A 16,960-nucleotide genomic window follows, 5' to 3' on the forward strand; every position below is an offset into this window, starting at 1 on the left:
TCTTTTAAAAAAAAATTTGATGGAGCAGAACTACAGATATCTACTTTTTTTTATTCTATGCATTCTTCTTCCTTCCTTGTACATTACCCACGATGCAACTCGGCTGCTCATTCACAGATTCGGGCATGTTATGCTAGTAGTGGCTAATGTAGCCTCGTGCTTCTGGCCTCAAGCAGAGATGAGGTGTGAGCTACAGAGGTCTGGTAAGTTCACATCTTTATAACAGACTTTTATTGTGTTTTCAGACTTGATGTCTGCAGCCCCAACAACTCGAGGCACTTTATCAGACTTCACACAGCTCCCACTGGAGACACAAAAGACTTTATATAACTTTTCTCACACCCTTTTTGGGTCTTGAGGGTACTACTGCAAAATACATTGATGTGTAAAATCAGTGCAGTTCCCCTTTAACACCAGTGCTATGCATAAAAGGGGGGGTTGGTAATGAAAAAGCAGGCAGTTTTCTGTATTTTTCTTGCCAACAAATCCACTGAAAAACTGTCTCAACTGCTTTCAAAGTAACTAGATGGATTAACAAATGGGTGGTTTTGGTCTTTTGGTGGTATTTGTTGAGAAAAGATAAACATATAATGATGCCCACCTCATCTTTTATACCATCCTACCTCTCTTACACTAGGCATTGCTGTTGCTTTGTATAAAACTGTTGTTCTGGCATTCATATTGTGGGAAGATTATCTAAACTTAGCATTTAACATCTATCCAGGACACAACTGCACCAATATGAACTAAGAACTAGCGCTGTAAATAAAACTTACCTTTTTCCATGAGTGATGGCATCATAGAGCTCAGGTCACTGAACTGTAATTCAAGAGATGAGAGAGCATTATTCAACAAAACATTTTTCAACATCATCTTCATGAGTATCATTACAGTGCAGCAGTGCTGCAGTGAGCAGCCACAGCAGTTTCATATATCTCCTCTCTTACCTCTCCCATGACAGCAATAGGAGTTTCTCCAGTGGCCTGAGCCACACGATGCTCCACCAGGTAAAACATGTACTCATCATACAGAAGACGGATCAGGTGAAAAGAGCCAAAACTGGCTGCGCTACGCAGAGTTAGGTCTCTGATCACCATGGAGCTACAGGAGGGAGAGGAAAAAAAGAGAATGACTTATATAATATAAATAATTTGTAAATACTTTATATATTGTAAAACTGCAAGCAAAGCACTGTGTTCCCATGTTACCTGTAGAAAGACCATTTGAGCAGGAACTGGCGAGCAGCTTTAGGGAAACTCGGGCTGCCCTGGTGGGGCTTCAGGACCTGAGAGACCACATTGTCAAGCCAGGTAGCCCACTGATCCAGAGAGCTCTGCTGCTGCAGGGTGACTTTAAAGTCCTGCTCCAGACGCTGAACTACACTCTCGTCGCACTGACACACCCATGACGCTTGTTCCTGTTAGACACAGCATCACAACCAGCCACACAGTGAGAGGTGGAAAGCGCAGAGACAAGTCAACAGCCTGGCACCTTGTGCTACATGAACACAAACATTTGACATTTAAATGTGAAATTCTGACTTGAGATGAACTTGGAAGCGGACAAGTTTACCTGGACGTTAGCAAAGTCCACCCGGTTCAGGTCCGAGAGCATCTGGTTGATCTGGGAGGTGTTCTGGAGGACGGCACGAGCTGCCTGGGCCAGGTGGTTCAGACTGGTGTAACGTCTAAGAGTCTGGGCAAATGCACTGACCACTGCCACCTACACAACACAGTGGCACAGAGAACACACAGCTATGTTTTCATGCTTTTAAATATTACTGAAGTCAGACTTCATTTAAACCTGTTTAGACCTCTAAGGCTTCCTGAGGTTCAGGACAAGACTCAGTGTCCTATGTGACCGGACTGGATGGAGCAAAAACTCAGAAGTTGCCAAGACCGTCTCTGATAAACTTGCCAATAATCACATTAACACATTCACTGCATTTTAATCCATACTGCATCTTGCAACTAGATGAATCTAAATTAAATGCACCAATGCAACCTTATAAACATTAAGTCCAATAAAAATGGCCTCTTGAGATCAGACAAAACTGAAGATATGACTAAAACGTTTCATAAAAGGACACTAGACACATACTTTAATGCAAACAGACAAGTGGATCAGAGTTTTTCTGGTTACCTTGGTGCGGATAATTTCTTGTGGAAAGCTGGTCATGGCGTTAGTCAGCCAGCCCTCCAGACTCTTGGCAAAGTTACGGATGGCCTGAGTGAGAGTGCCTGAAGAAAGAAGACGGCCTGGATTACAAACTGACTTTACTACATTGCCACTATGCTTGAAGCTTCATTCTTCAATCGTTCTGACTAATTTTGTAAGCTTTTTTTTTTTTAATCAAAATGTCAAATATTTACTGGTTCTCATGTCTCAAATGTAAATATTTTACAGGTTTCTCTGTCTTCTGTGATTATTAACCAAAAACCTTTGGATAATGGACAGTTGGTTGGATAAAATAACTTAAAGACATTGACTCAGGCTCTGGGAAATAGTGAGACATTTTATAGACCAAACGATTAATCAAAAAAAAAAAAATAGCTTGCTGATAAATTGATAATGAAAATATTCAGTTACAGTCGTAGTGTCACACTTTGTCTACTTCATAGTCTCTTAGTAGTACTGACTGGGAACAGGACGCAGCACATCAGGGATGAGGATCTCCACTAGAGCCTGGTAGAGGATGTGATCACAGCTTCTCATCCATAGCCTAACCGGTTCGTATTTACACAGAGCCACCAGCTTCTCTCTGGGAATCACACCTTCCAGGTCATCATCACTGGACACAGAGCAAACAATAACAAAAAAACTTAGACCCAAACTGTAAATAAACTCTAAACTCAGCAGACAGTTGGATGAAAAGCTTTTGACTTAAAATTCAAGACATTCGAGACTTTATTTAGCTCAGATTACAGACAGCGTAGGGTAATTTAATCCTAAACAGCAGCTTTCTATTCAACACTGACCTGTTGGGGATGGTGGTATTTCCATCACTAGATGGCAGTGTTGAATACCAAAAGGTCTGCCAGAGTTTCTCAATATAGTGGAACTGGAGGTTCATCACCACGTCCAAAGTAGCCTGCAGGAGAGCGGCAAAGGAGGGAGGAGGGGGAGGGAAGAGAGGAGGGAAAAGAGAGGGAGGAGGAGGGGGGACAAAACATACAGAGCTGAACCATGGCAACCAGACACACAACAAAGTTTCTACAGGCGGGCAGGCAGCCTCTCACTCACTCCAGGCCCTCCTGGTTAGACAATGAGCCAGCTTAACACAGCTCCCTGCACATTAATCATCAGGAGGATCTTAAAGGCCACGTTTAGGCTTCATCTGGCGTTTTTTTCTTAAGTTGATTTCACTCTTTTTTTTTTAGTCTTGGTTGCCTTTATAAAGAAGATTAGTCTCATAGATTAATGCATACATTTGCCTCGTTTTAGTGGTGAAGCGCTGACCTGAACTAACCCATGTGACTTCCTCTTTCCTGTTCATATGTATGAGGCTCTTTGAAAGCAGAGTATACTGCACACAAATGAACACTGCAAGAACAGAGAGGAAGCAGTGGCAAGCTAGTGTTTTTAAGATTATCAGCAGTTTTAGGGTGTTATTGACAGAGGAAAAAAGCATTCACCCCTTTCTAAAAAGAGAATGAATAGATAAACCCTAAAACTCAACACTTAAAAATATGTAACCCTCAAAAAGCAGAGCTGTAGAAGTAGCTGAGGCCATTCATCAGGCCACAGGAAACGTCTGCCTGACTCCACATGACGTAGGGGTCAAACTCTGTGTGTTTTTGGCCTCTAACAGTCCAGAATATCTCTACATTGAGAATCTACTGAGTATAAGAGTATGATTCACTCCGTGCCCAGAGATTCTCTTCTTTCTCTATCTGGCAGGACATGCACTTGCCGCTGGATCTTATTACACAGCAGTGTAGGCTTCAATCACATGATATGTTTTTGCTTCCTCTCCAACCGTCACCATGGCAACCTTGTTTACGGTTGCCCCCAGCAACACGTCAAACACAGAACTCCAAAACAAAAAGGAGAATTCCCCAGCCCCTCTAAACAAGAACGTTTTGCCCCCACAGTTTTTCACCACACAGGAAAAACAGCATGCCTTTTAAAAAAAAAAAAAAAAAAAAAAAAAAGGAGAAGGAGAAATAACACGTGTTCACATGCACAACCATGGACAGACTAGTGCCTGCAGCAGAGATTCCCAAATCTTAAACCCTGATTTCTGGGCACACACGTCAAATACTGCGTAACAGTATGATTTATTATGTTCAATGTTTTATTAAACTTTTAATCATTTGTGCTTAAACATTAATTTAACTGCACAGCTGAGGGCTGAATATTTGACTGTTGTTACTACGCCATTAATAAATACTGTCCCAACAATGGATACAAATCTGTTTACAGCCCCCCTGAAAAATAACAGACTCTTAACTTCATGAAAGTTAAGTAATAAATAAAATATTGTTTTATGTTTAGGCCAACTTCATTTGTCCTGTAGCCATCAATAAAAGTCCTGGCTAACATGCTAACAGGTCACTGTTGGCTCCCACAAAAAGGAAAAAAGTGAAATGCATCAATATTAAACACGCAGAGGCAATGAGATCTGTGAGAGTGACAGAAATGCGCTGGCAGACAAAGACAGGAGCCCATGTGCCTGTCCACAGACAAGGCAACACAAAGGCCCATGGGGAGGCCACCACAAAGACACCAAGATGTCCACCCAGCGAGCTGAAAGGTTAATTGGCATGTCTTGAAAGCAGCACAGAGATGAAAAGACGGCTGGAACAAAGGGAGCGTGGTGAGGCTGGACAAGGGGAGGGCAGGGATAATATGATAAAGCCAGAGCTTCACTGCTTTAATCACAGCCTCTCTCCTGCCTGTAAAGCCCCCAAATTTTAATGTTCAATATTATTTCTACTCTTATGCTTACCAGTGTGCTCCCTGGGGGGAGGGGTTATTCTAACTCAAATTCATTGTCCTACCAAGAAAGTATGAAATCTATAAAATATCATTACACAATGCACCATCTCTCCATAACTCTTTTTTCATACTTTTTCCTGATATATATCTTTATAGATTTTTCTGTCAAGCTATGCTCAGCTATGAGGAAAGATGCTTGTTGACCGCTGTAGTTTTGTTTCATTGTGCGTACTGTTTCAGCATGAGTATCTGCCCTTATCGAGGCCCTCTTTAAATCAATTCATCATGTGTCTCAAGGAATAAGGCTTGTGTTATTCTATATTTTTCATACTGTGAAGAAATCCCACAAAAAAGCAATGTGTTAGTTTGTCACTCAATACTTTGCTTTTTTTTTTAACCTGTCTGTGGCCCAAGGTCCCTGTGGCTGCAAGCTCCTTCTCAAAGTAAAACTGTTTTTGGACTAAAACGGGAGAAGAATAAGCTTCATCAGACTTTGGATACATAGACGATACCATTCATAGTATCAATAAATTGCTTGGTTAGGTCTTTTCATTGGATTTGTTGATAATAACAGTAATATAGAATATCAACAGTGTTTAGACCCCTTTAACAAACAATAAGCAAATTCAATATAGGAAAGATAGCCATCAGCAGTTCAACAGTTCAATGTGAGATAATTAAGTGTTTATCTAAAAGCAGGATGCGTTATCTGAACCATTATTTAAATAGAGCATAAATGACATTGCTATGGTGTCCTTATTTCAACCCTATTAAAGACTTATTCCAAGTCACAGACAGATATAATAGTATATATGTATATATGCATATTATTATAATCATTATTATAATATAACATACTATATTTGTGACAGACTGCATTTAAAACTGTATTTTCCTTTAGTTTTTTCTGTAAATGACACAGAAATGTGTTGCTTATGAGGCATGTGTTTGATGAGTGAAAGCTTAAATTATTTGAAATCCACAAAAAAAACTTATATAATTGTGTTTTTACAGCTTCGGATGGGTTTGAATTCTTACAACTCTCTGCTAGAACTTAAATGCTGTTCCAATAAATATTCACATATCACTGCTGCTTCAGCTGGAAGTATATTCACAGAACTGTGGCAGACTGACATATGTTGAATGTTAAGAAAAGAACAAATAAATATTCAAAATTTGTACTGTCAAAATGTATTTCTCCAGTGAAAGATGGCTGACACATTCATACCCTGCAGAACCATCTGTCTGTCTGTAAGAGCTGTTTGCCAATGTGTGTTTAGAAGTGGCAACATATTTTGGTTGTGGTCAAAGAGACATGATGAGCCCTGCTGCAGGTCTGACTGTGAGGAACTCCAAAACTGAAGAGCAAGCCACTGCTCAAAATTTTAATATCGGTTCAAACCTTCCTAAGGCAGTGGAAGGTGTATTAAAACAGTAGTGCTGTGACCCACCTCACAGTGGTCTCTGTAGAGCGTCTGCAGCTTCTTGATATCATTCATGTTGATGCGCTCAGGCAGAGGCTGAGTGCCCAAGTCAGGAGAGGGAAATGGAGGCAAGGTGTGGGACGTATCTGCATAAAGCAAAAAATGTAGACAGGTGTCACTCATTTCTCTCTCTCTCTCTCTCTCTCTCACACACACTCACACTCACACTCACACACGGACGGACAGACTTTGGAACCATATGAAAATTGTATAGGAAGTTCAAATAGTTCATGCAAACACAAACACATATTATTATCCCATCAAACAAGATGCCTAACATTTACTATGTACCTGTAAGCCTGCACTGTATGAAGCCAACATGCAATGGCAGCTGTGCTAATTATGACTCTACTCTCTATTGTGACTGGTGAAAAATATCTAGCACCACAGTATGAAAAATCAGAACATATAAGTGATAAATATTAAAAGCAGCTGATTAATCCTGGATACGTAGCTGAGGTGGCAGCCCACTAGCTCCTGTCCTTACCTATGTACTGCTGGTGGTGTTGGCTCTGTGCAGCCACCGACTGCTCTGGAGTGCTGTTACAGTGCTGAGAGCTCCCACATAGGCTGTCAGACATACCATCCACCTTCTGTAGAGGTTTAAACCTATACAGAGAGGAGAGAGCAGGACATGTACGTATGTTACTGAGTTTTAAAGAACTAAGAAAGCAGGAATAAGAAATAATCCTGAGGGATGGGAGTATACAGGTTTTTGTTCCGGTAAGTAGTAAGGAACAACATAAGCAATCTTGAAAGAAAAAGAAAAGCCAAGTATAAGGTAAAGGAGCTTGTTTAGGAAATAGGGAAGGAGATGGACAAGACAAAAACAGTAGAGGATTGGCAATGATTGGCTGTCACGGGGTAAATGTAGTCAGTACTTAAATTTGATTTACATGTGAACTTTAATCAGAGACAAAAAAGAAAAAAATAACCAACAAAATAGCACAGGATGAATTGAAAATTACTTTAAGTTGTGACAAATGTATCAGAAAACAACACAAGTGGAAAGGAACATCGCAAAGAGAGATAGCTAACCTCTGTTTCTGGTGAACAGGCTGCTGCCTCATGGCCATGTATTGAGTGTCCTCCTGCAGCCGGTTGAGCGGTGAGTCTGGCTTCACCCGGATGCCATAGTAATGATACTTAGAGTTGCCTCTGGTAGATTCAGTGAGAGAAAAACCAGAAACCAGTGAGGAGGAGGAGAAGACTCGCCATCAGTGTAATTACTATCATTATCCTCTTCCATCAGCAAGTCTCCAATGTCCATAAGCATCATCATACTCGTCACATCTATAATGGTAACACGATTACTGTTATCAGCATCTTCAGCAACTTCTTCCTGTTTGTACCTGGTGCCGAGGCGCCGGGTCCTCAGGCCCATGAAGACTGAGCGGATGAGTTTGCCGAAGGAGGCTGCGTTGACCGGATCCAGTTTCTGTTCCTGACAGTGCCGCAAGTAATGGTTATACAGGGAGCACCGGGGCAGGCTCACGCCCTCCGCTGTCTCATAGTTGTCCAGCAGCCACTGCAGCTAAAAATACACAGAGGAAGACAGTAGCACAATCAGTGAGCCCCAACGGACAAAGTCTGCTCTGGGATAGTCACCTGGCCATCAATGGAGAGGAGCAGTGCATCTTATTATCATATCAAAAGATAGATAACACACACTGCGCACTCACATTACATAACCACCTATTTTAGGAGGCTAAACACCTGAGAGACCATTGCACTTCTGCTAAGCCAAGGCCTTTATATGCCTGAATGAAGCAGTAAGTGACCACAGCATAAGGAATGGCTAACACTGAGGACTCATAGATCTGTTTGTAACAGCACAACCAAAAGAATTTACATAAAAACGTTCAATTAACCATTTAACAAATCAGATTTCAAGCAAATACTTCAAACACTCTTCATACAAATGATGTAGAGATTGTGAGGTGACAACTGAGGTTAAGAGCTGGAAGGCAGGGAGGCATCTAAACCACTGATTTGCCCATGTAAGTGAAAGTAAGGATAGAAACACCATTAGAATCTCATTTAAATGTCATTACAATTGAGCAACAGTCTCCCGAAAAGAGAAGTTACGCCACGTCCGCACAGACATTTGCTTGTAAAAAGCTTTAAGAGCCCTTCTCATTCATTGGTGCTCATTGGAATGGAGGAAGCTGACGTGACATCATTTGACAAGGCACCGCATTCACTAATCATATACATGCAAGTGCAGAAGCTAACCCACTCCTCCAACTGAACTTCCCTGATTGCATTTCACTGTCTCACCAGTACATGAAATAACACGCCCCCACCAACGCAGCCCCTTAAGTTGTTTTAACTTGGGGCAAATGTCTGTCTGAATGTGGCCCTTAAACGGCGAAAAGCTTTGCGTACATGTCATGGCTTATCTAAGCGTGAAGATAACAAACCAATCAACTTAAGTCCATGCAGAGTATTAAGACACACATAAGATACATTCTTTGGGGAAAAAGTTGTAGCAAATGCAAGTTCAGATCAAGGACGAAAACTAATGGAGACAATTATGCGTGTCAGTGGGACAGTGCAGAGAAAGTAAAGCTAGCAGTAGGAAGTGTGTTCAACTGAGAAGAACAGAAGAAGAACACACTGCCTACAGGTTCAGCCACGGATTTCTTTTTTCATTTTCTCTCATGTCCTTTTCAAAGAAAGTTTCCTGGTTGACTTACATGGCTGTTGAGCAGGCTGCTTTTGTGACTTGCAATTCCTTCAGACTTTTGGAGGTTTTCAATCGCCATTTCAAGCTAAAGAAAGAAGAAGCATGCGAAAAAAAAAAAAAGAGTGGACACAGAAGGGAGAGGAGGCAAAAGAGTGAGAGAGACAGAAAAAAAGGACAGAAATAAGCAGAATATATGAAAAAAAAAACAGATAAAAGGAAATAAGACTGTTAGCGAGCAGCCAGATCTCTGCATTTCCATTAAAAATCAGTCAGTGTTGCAGCCAAATCCATTATTGGCTGACAAAAGCATGCAAATCAAGGGACTCATGGGGTTAAGCTGCTCAGTGAAGGCTTGCAGTCAGACACTCTAATGTATGCAAATAGGAACCACAAACAGGGGCACAGGTCACATCAAGCTCAGGGACAATAGGTCAACAATGCCTACCCCCCCCCCCACTTTATCAAACTGAGAAAAAATATTTGAAAAACTAAAAGACAGATAATGTAAGTTGTAACTATGACTGAAATAGTGTCATAGTAAAATACACACTTATATATTACTCTGTCTTTGGACAACAAAAATTAATGGAGTCAAACTGGCAGGAAAAGTAAATGACAAAACCAGGGACATTCTGTTGAGCTAAAGAAGAAAATCAAGTCAAAAAAGAAAAGATATGTGGTATTGCAGCCAAACTGGAGACACAGAAGAAAAGGAAAAAGAAGCAGGCAGCGTTCCAAGCCTTAAGAAGGTTCCCGAGGGCTCTTGGCCAAATGGTAATGAGCCCCAGGGGTTGCTTTGTTTTGCAGGGCGCTCAAGTGCCTGTGAAAACCCCTGAAACAAGGCAGTGCTGAATTATTTAAGCCAGTGTCCCGATTCTACAGGCTCTTTGCCCTGTACTGCTCTGCTCTCTGTGTGTTACTGCAGAGCCAGGAGGCCCCAACTCAGGTTGCTGTAAACCCCGTGTGTCTCTCCCTGCCTTCCAAGGCTTGTTCTGGGGGCCTGCCCAGTCTGGACAAAGACTCAGGTAGCAGTGACAGTTAGCACCTGTGTGCATGTCACGGCACTATATTGTAGTGGGGATCTCTAAATATGCCATGTTGTACTAACAGTTAGTAGTAACAACTTATTTATGCATTTTAAAGTGCAAACACAATAGTTTGGACACAAAGCAGTTGAGAAAAGACAAACAATCTTTGGTGGGTGGACACCTCTGGCTTGCAGAGGTTTTTGTGTGCTCATTATTGCTTTTCCATTGGAAAGAAATGTTTCAGAGTGACACTGGAACATTGGTATGAGTGCTGCTCACCATAGCTGAGGAGGACCGTGATGAGTGTGATATGTGGTTGCGGCTTCCCTCCATGCTTCCTCCATGGATCAGGTAGGTGCTGCCGCTGGAGATGATGTGGCTGCTGCCCACATCCATGGCGATGCCCACCATGCCATGGGGGGGTACCCCACCACTGGCAGAGGAGACCACTGTGGTGACATGAGCTCCACCGGCCTGTGAGTCAAAGTAGGTTGCCCCGCTGCTCTGCCCGTACAACTGAGCCTCAGGGTTGTAGGAGTAAGCCGTTCGGCTGGGGATCATTTATTGGTAATTACCATGCAGTGATATCAAACCACAATGATGCAAAACAAAGTACATTTCATGACCAGTGATGAATTTTAAGAGGTATGTGCCATCTGAGGAATCTCATACAATACATTATCTGATTTACATACACAATAACATAACTGATGTCATCAAAATATTTGGTTACGCTGGAGTCATATCAAACTGTAGGGGGTGGGGGGAATTACTTTGCTTCCATTCGCTTTAATGGTGTTTTGATTAGAGCTACTTTAGAAGCAGTTGGATGTGACACATGATTAAAATGATGAGAAAAGTGTTCTGGAAAGTCTTTTTTGTCATTATGCTTTTCATACAGCATCATTCACTGATAATTCAAGATGACTCTGCTTTTGGAGTGGAGCCAAATATTATGCAGAGTGTTGTGTCTGTGTGAATTGAAAAGAAAATAAAAATGTTTAATTAATTTAGCACAGTGGCTATTTTCTGCTATGACATGACAGATGACATGATTCACTGTCTCAAATTTTTAGCTTGATTTTTTAAATTCTTTACTGGGTTATGTTACACTTGATTTCATGCATCATATTGATTTTCTGTATTTTTGAAACGTAACTTACATAGTTCCATTGGTGTAAACGGCCTCTCCACTTTCTCCTACATATTGAACCTGGGATGGGTAGACATGTTGCACCTGCTGCACCTACACAGAGACAACAGGAGAATGAAACCAGGGTACACAGGTAATAGACCTGAGAGTAGAGAAAATCTTATTCATGAGTCTTTATTTGAAGACAGTGCTAAGACATAGAATGGCACTGAGATTGCAAATGATCAATGATACAAATAAATATATTTTCACGTGGGTGTCGGTATGTGCACACCCATATGTGTTTTCATTCAGTGCAGTGGGAAAAAAAAAAAATCTATCCACCCCTTGGTTTGTTGGAAATAAAATTGCACTGAATTGATTTTAACTTGAACTGAGACATACATGTGGTTTTATTAAAAACAAGCTTGAGCTTACAAACATCACAACTGGTGATGAATGATACAGAGAAGGAAGAGAATAGTGAAAAGCAGGTAATGAACTGTCCATCTGCTATTGGCTGATCTTGTGGCATGTGGCAACAGCAGGTAATAGTAGATAGTCAGGTCATTTCCTGGTTTTCACCAATAGACACCAAGACATCACACAGACTTTGTGTTGGGATTTGGTTCAAGCCCCCAGTAAGATCACCAGGCTTTGCAGCAAGTTTACATTATACCCTGAGACTCAGAGAAGACTTTCTGCCATACACATCATCTCAAAAAAGATACTATTTCTATTATTATTATTATTATTCAAGTATGCAAGCAGTCGGCCAGGCTCAGCCAGAGAAAGACACCGAATGAGGGGCTCAGGAAGCAGGAGAAACATTCCACCTCAGGATGAGCAGCTTTCGGGGGAATGGATGTGCTGCCATGTTTGTGATCTTTATCCAGTGTTTAACACAAACATGGTTTAACTTGTTTACTATCTAATATGTCACTCAAAAGCCAAATCAACAACCACACAGACTGACTGTTATAATTTAACAAAATCTGACCCAAGTGAAACATGAAGGGTTGATCAAATATTTGGAGTGACACAAATAAACAGGCTGTAAGCTAGTTTTGCCAACCCTAGATTCCATTTTATTTGAATTCACAGAGATAAATGGAATCATCCTGTTACTTTTTTGTAAAAGAAACCACTGTATAGGTCTCTGGCTCAGTGACAAAAGTCAAATTAATCTAATTTCAAAAAACTGTAAAAGTTCAAGGGGTGCACAGATACTTTCACAGCACTGTATATGTATGTACAGTACTGTGTACCTGCTGAGGGACCTGTTGAACCCTGGGTACTGAAAGCTGTTGTACTTGTCCTCCTTTCTGAGCTGAGCCTGTGGCTTGAACCAGCACCCTCTGTGTGGATACAAGACACTCAATTACATAGGTATGTACGTACAATAACACACATCACTGTGAACACATGGCAGTAAACACAACATCGGCAAACATATCAACAAACGCCGCCCTCAAGACTTCTTTTAGCAAGTGCTGAGGGATTAATGCTCACTAAGACATACATGAATGAAAGCTCATACTTCTAACATACTCAGTGTCAGACGGGTGCACTGTCATTGTGCAACGAACAACAGAAATTCAGACTGTGTTCTATATGATTAACAATCCTATCTTTGTTTGCGTAGCCTCAAATAGTAATAATAGATAATAAAGTAAAGACAGTGAGAAGGCATGGCTGAACCGTTTCCTTCTAATATGTTAATGGATACAGGAGGGAATTGTTGGCAAATTGGCAGCTTTTGTTACTGTCTAGTTACAAATTGGAACCACTATTTAAAAATAGATTTTTACTGATTGCAGGTGTTGACTGGAACATTAGACAGGTGCATCCTGGAGTGATTCTCAAGATACTGTACGGTTTTTGTCTTTTCAGGCACCAATATAACAAGCATTAATATAGCAAGCGGGTGCTAATTTGGTCTCCAAAATAACTAGTCTTTCATACTTAACATCTGGAAAAAGAAAGAAATTGTAGGAACCAATTAAGTCATTACAGACTTCCTTCATTTGTTCTGTCTTTACAGTAGCAGCTGGATAGAGGCAGTGCCCTACCTGCTGGGAGGCTGGGACAGGCTGTACCACAGGGGCCTGGGCTGATGATGATGTCCGCAGCGTCGCCACGCTGGTCGTGGTGTCTGACCCTCCCTCGGAGCTCTGCATGCTGGGTTGCAGGGGAGACATGAATACAGAAAAAGAGAAAAGACATGAGTAAGGGGTAATTTTATAACAGACCAAAGAACTCTGGGATGTTTCTGTAGCCTGGAGTTCTCCAAGTAGCATGAATGAGAAGTCTCACTACTGGATACACCCCCTCTTGTATTTACAGAAGCACTTTTAACATTACACCGGCCCTAAGTGACTGGCAGTCATGACTTCCGCTACCCGTTCCTGTCTGCTCTGGTGGCTGGTTGCAGGCAGTCACCAGACTGGTGCATGACGTATGTGGATTGACGATGTGTGGTGCAGTCACCAAAAATCAGAGAGGCTGCTTACTGGAGAGCCAATAAATCTTACATTTGAATGCCTTATTTCACTCTTTTCAATCTAAGTAAGTTTTGTCATGTCACCCCAACCACCACCCTGTGGGAAACAGTGTAAAAAATGGCATTGGCAATAGGATGGGGTGGGACAGGAGTGATTTTTTTTTTTTTTTTTTTAATCTGTCAAGGCATTGGGACTGGACAGGAGTATTTCTGTGGTGTGGAATGCACTTCCCTGTGACCTGGACAGTGCAGCACTGCACATGCAGACTTGTCCGTGATGGTTGTTATTTCATCTCACACAGAAGACTTAGGAGTGCCCTCCAAGGTGTCAAAAAACTCTGCATGATAAGCTGTCAACATGAAGGTGATGTTTAGGGCTCTCACTATTAAGGCTCCCGCTGCCAACTTAGCTGTGGGTGGTTTCTTCGCTTTATAGTGAGAGCAAGAAGACTCCACTGCAGCAGTGGGCAACAGTATTCTTAGGCTCTCCACTGCCTGCTTGCAAACATTGTGCTTGTAACACGGCAGTGAGTGAACAAGTCTGGGTTGTTGATGGTGGTCTGGATGTGTTCCAGCCCATGGCATGCTGGACAGACCTGGTGTGTGTCTTTGCTCAAGATTTTGTTTCCACAGGTGCACAGACGGGCTCCAGAATCACCTTGCTCCATGATGGGAGGCAGCTTGCACCTGAATCGATTTAGCTGGTAGGAATAAAGGAATTATATACAGTGATAATTCCTGTTAGCTAGCTCTCACAGAATGTGAGCAGCAAGGTGCCTGGGACACCTAAACTTGCTTGGAGTAGCCAAAATTAATGTGCTAGCCAGCTTGTAAAAGCAAAAAAAAAAAAAAAAAAAAAGAACTCAGCTGTTTGGGGACAGGCCAGAGTAAGAAAAAAAAAACTACTTATGGCAAAGGCAGTTGGACCAGTATCACTAGCTACTAGTGCCCAGCAACAGAGGTGTCCACTCCACTGGTTAGCTTAGATACAGATGAGGAAAGCTTGGCTTCTGAAGCAAGAAGAGGTGATTCAATGACAAGTGATGCAGCATCGGTCCTACATGTGAGGCCCTGACATGCCATGACTGCCAGCCACTCAAGGCGAGTAATGGTATACTGTAAGTGCTTCTGTGAACACAAGAAGCCATAGTGAAACAAATGCTCTCACAGGTAAAAATGAAGACCAAAGGAATAAGACATTTTCAAGTCTATACACATGTACAGCCATGCTAAATAAATGCTTCCACCCCACCCCTTCTCTTTTGGAGCTACAAGAGCATTCATTGGGCCCCAGGGGGTTCCTGGCTTTGCCAGACAAGCTGAGTCACTAAAGCTTTCAGAGCCTCAGAGGCTGCTCACCTTTGGCCTCAATCAATGCCGAAATAAGAAGCCAAACTGTATTACACGGACTCTCCTAGTCCAGCTGACAGAACCGACCCAGGTGGAAAAGTTACAGTATGGGAGTTCAAGTTACCAACAGGACTGAAATGCTTCCTGAGGACCATACCTACTGCCGCCACTCGCCTTTCCACTGGGTGACAATGTGCACAGCATAGCAAAGGGGGGCTAAAAATGGAGTGACACAAAGGCTCCCTTTTAAAAAAAGGACATAGGGAGAAAGAGCAGGAGTAAGGCAGGGACAAGAAAAGAATAGAGCAAGGGGGAGTAAGCAGATAAAAAACAACTTCCCCACTCTCTCCCAAAAAAAAAAAAAAAAAAAAAAAGGAAAAAATGAAGGGAGAAAAGGATGAAAATGGCAGTGGGGCTCCAGCTCCTGCCAGGGTCCTGATGATATCCAGCATTTGTTTCTAACGAGAGCTGTTCTCTGAGGGCTCCAATAATCCAGCTGATATGAGGAAATTCCTCAATGCTTTGTAAACGTTTGTCGGTTGCTATGGTGAGGAATCCATGACGACCACCCCCAACTCAACCCCCATCTTCCCCTCCCTGTACACTCTTCTATCAACCCCCCTCCCTTTATGAAGCACTTGCACAGGAACTTTCAAGTGCGACCGCAAAGAGGAGAGGGGGAGGAGGATTAGAATAAGGGAGAGGGAGATACAGCACAGTTGGGGGGTGGGCTGAATTGATGAGCAGTCTTTGGTTTACGGCAGAAACCCAGGAGCAGCAGGAGAAGTCAGTAAGCAGACGGGAGAGGTGTTCAGCAGGAGCATTTCAGCGAAGGGCTGCAAGACACAACCTGCTCAAGACATTCTGTGATTAGTCATAACACACAACATGCACTACATTATTATTTTAATTTACTGGAAGAGACCTGACGAACACCACTTAGGCTGCAGTAATCTGCAGGCTGAACTATTAGATACAAGCAACAGGTGCAGCCACACGTGTTTTGGCTCTCTCAAGTCTAACCTAAATCAGGGTTGCACGATTATAGCAATTTTACTTGAGATTTTGAAATCTTATTCTTACATTAGTAATTTTTTTTTTTACATTTGCATCTACAGGGACATCAACTGCCTTTAAGAAAGTGCTTCTGAGGGGTCTCCAAATTTCATCAATAAATGAGGAGTCTGCCTTTTAACATCCAACAAATTAAAATCAGAAGGGGTACTAATGAAAATAAATCTAACATGACCAACAGAAGAGAAGAAAAATGCTTTGAAGGAAAAAAACACAAGGGCAAAATGAGTCAGAACAAGGAAAGCTTGCTGGTGATGGAGAGGAAGGGGAAATAAATTTAACCAAACCACAGTTCCAACAAAAATGTTGTGCTCACATCAAACTAAAAGTCACATCCTCCAGTTAAAAGACTATGATGATACAGGATTACGCCACTAATTTATACATCCACCTAAAATGTTGCCACTAAATATAACATGATGAAGGTATCACATACCACAAAATCCCCACCATCCGTAACTAAAACATTCCCACAGGCAAAAGAGGTTGGAAGGGCACATATTTTATTAAAAAAAGAAAAATAGATTCCCGAAGAATCTTGTCACAAGATCATATCAACTCTGGACTACATGGTGACTCAAGAGTAACTACGTCTGGCACTTCAACTCTTCATTTCTAAATTAGATGTTAATTATAGCATCAGTACAAAATAAAAGAAGACACAACCATAGCTTTAAAAAACAGAATAAACTCCTCATTTGTAAGCTCTGGTTTTTCATGTCCAACAACACACAAATTTAAAAAAGAAAATTCCAACAA

At 41.7% G+C, this 16,960-nt stretch overlaps 1 protein-coding gene across 10 annotated transcripts in view; it reads right to left on the reverse strand.

Moving 5' to 3' along the window:
• rfx2 (regulatory factor X, 2 (influences HLA class II expression)) overlaps positions 1-16,960 on the reverse strand; it is a 31,976-nt gene that overhangs the window by 2,323 nt on the left and 12,693 nt on the right. For 3 of the 10 annotated variants that reach the window (XM_071486233.1, XM_071486231.1, XM_071486232.1), the window contains 16 exons: positions 13,347-13,455; positions 12,543-12,632; positions 11,306-11,388; positions 10,422-10,692; positions 9,125-9,199; positions 7,778-7,959; positions 7,464-7,583; positions 6,913-7,034; positions 6,393-6,511; positions 2,979-3,091; positions 2,640-2,791; positions 2,143-2,240; positions 1,573-1,722; positions 1,209-1,417; positions 948-1,101; positions 777-819 (listed from right to left, as the gene is read on the reverse strand). In XM_071486233.1, coding sequence (XP_071342334.1) covers positions 777-819; positions 948-1,101; positions 1,209-1,417; positions 1,573-1,722; positions 2,143-2,240; positions 2,640-2,791; positions 2,979-3,091; positions 6,393-6,511; positions 6,913-7,034; positions 7,464-7,583; positions 7,778-7,959; positions 9,125-9,199; positions 10,422-10,692; positions 11,306-11,388; positions 12,543-12,632; positions 13,347-13,454 — 2,089 coding nt within the window. In that variant the 5' untranslated portion in view covers position 13,455. The remainder of the gene's footprint in view (positions 1-776; positions 820-947; positions 1,102-1,208; positions 1,418-1,572; positions 1,723-2,142; positions 2,241-2,639; positions 2,792-2,978; positions 3,092-6,392; positions 6,512-6,912; positions 7,035-7,463; positions 7,584-7,777; positions 7,960-9,124; positions 9,200-10,421; positions 10,693-11,305; positions 11,389-12,542; positions 12,633-13,346; positions 13,456-16,960) is intronic. The other 7 variants (XM_071486238.1, XM_071486235.1, XM_071486237.1 and 4 more) reach the window with 3 other exon arrangements.

The sequence above is a fragment of the Trachinotus anak genome, unplaced genomic scaffold (assembly GCF_046630095.1).
Source record: "Trachinotus anak isolate AG129_WGS33_773 ecotype Australia unplaced genomic scaffold, CSIRO_AGI_Tana_v1 ptg000010l, whole genome shotgun sequence".
Taxonomy (NCBI): domain Eukaryota; kingdom Metazoa; phylum Chordata; class Actinopteri; order Carangiformes; family Carangidae; genus Trachinotus; species Trachinotus anak.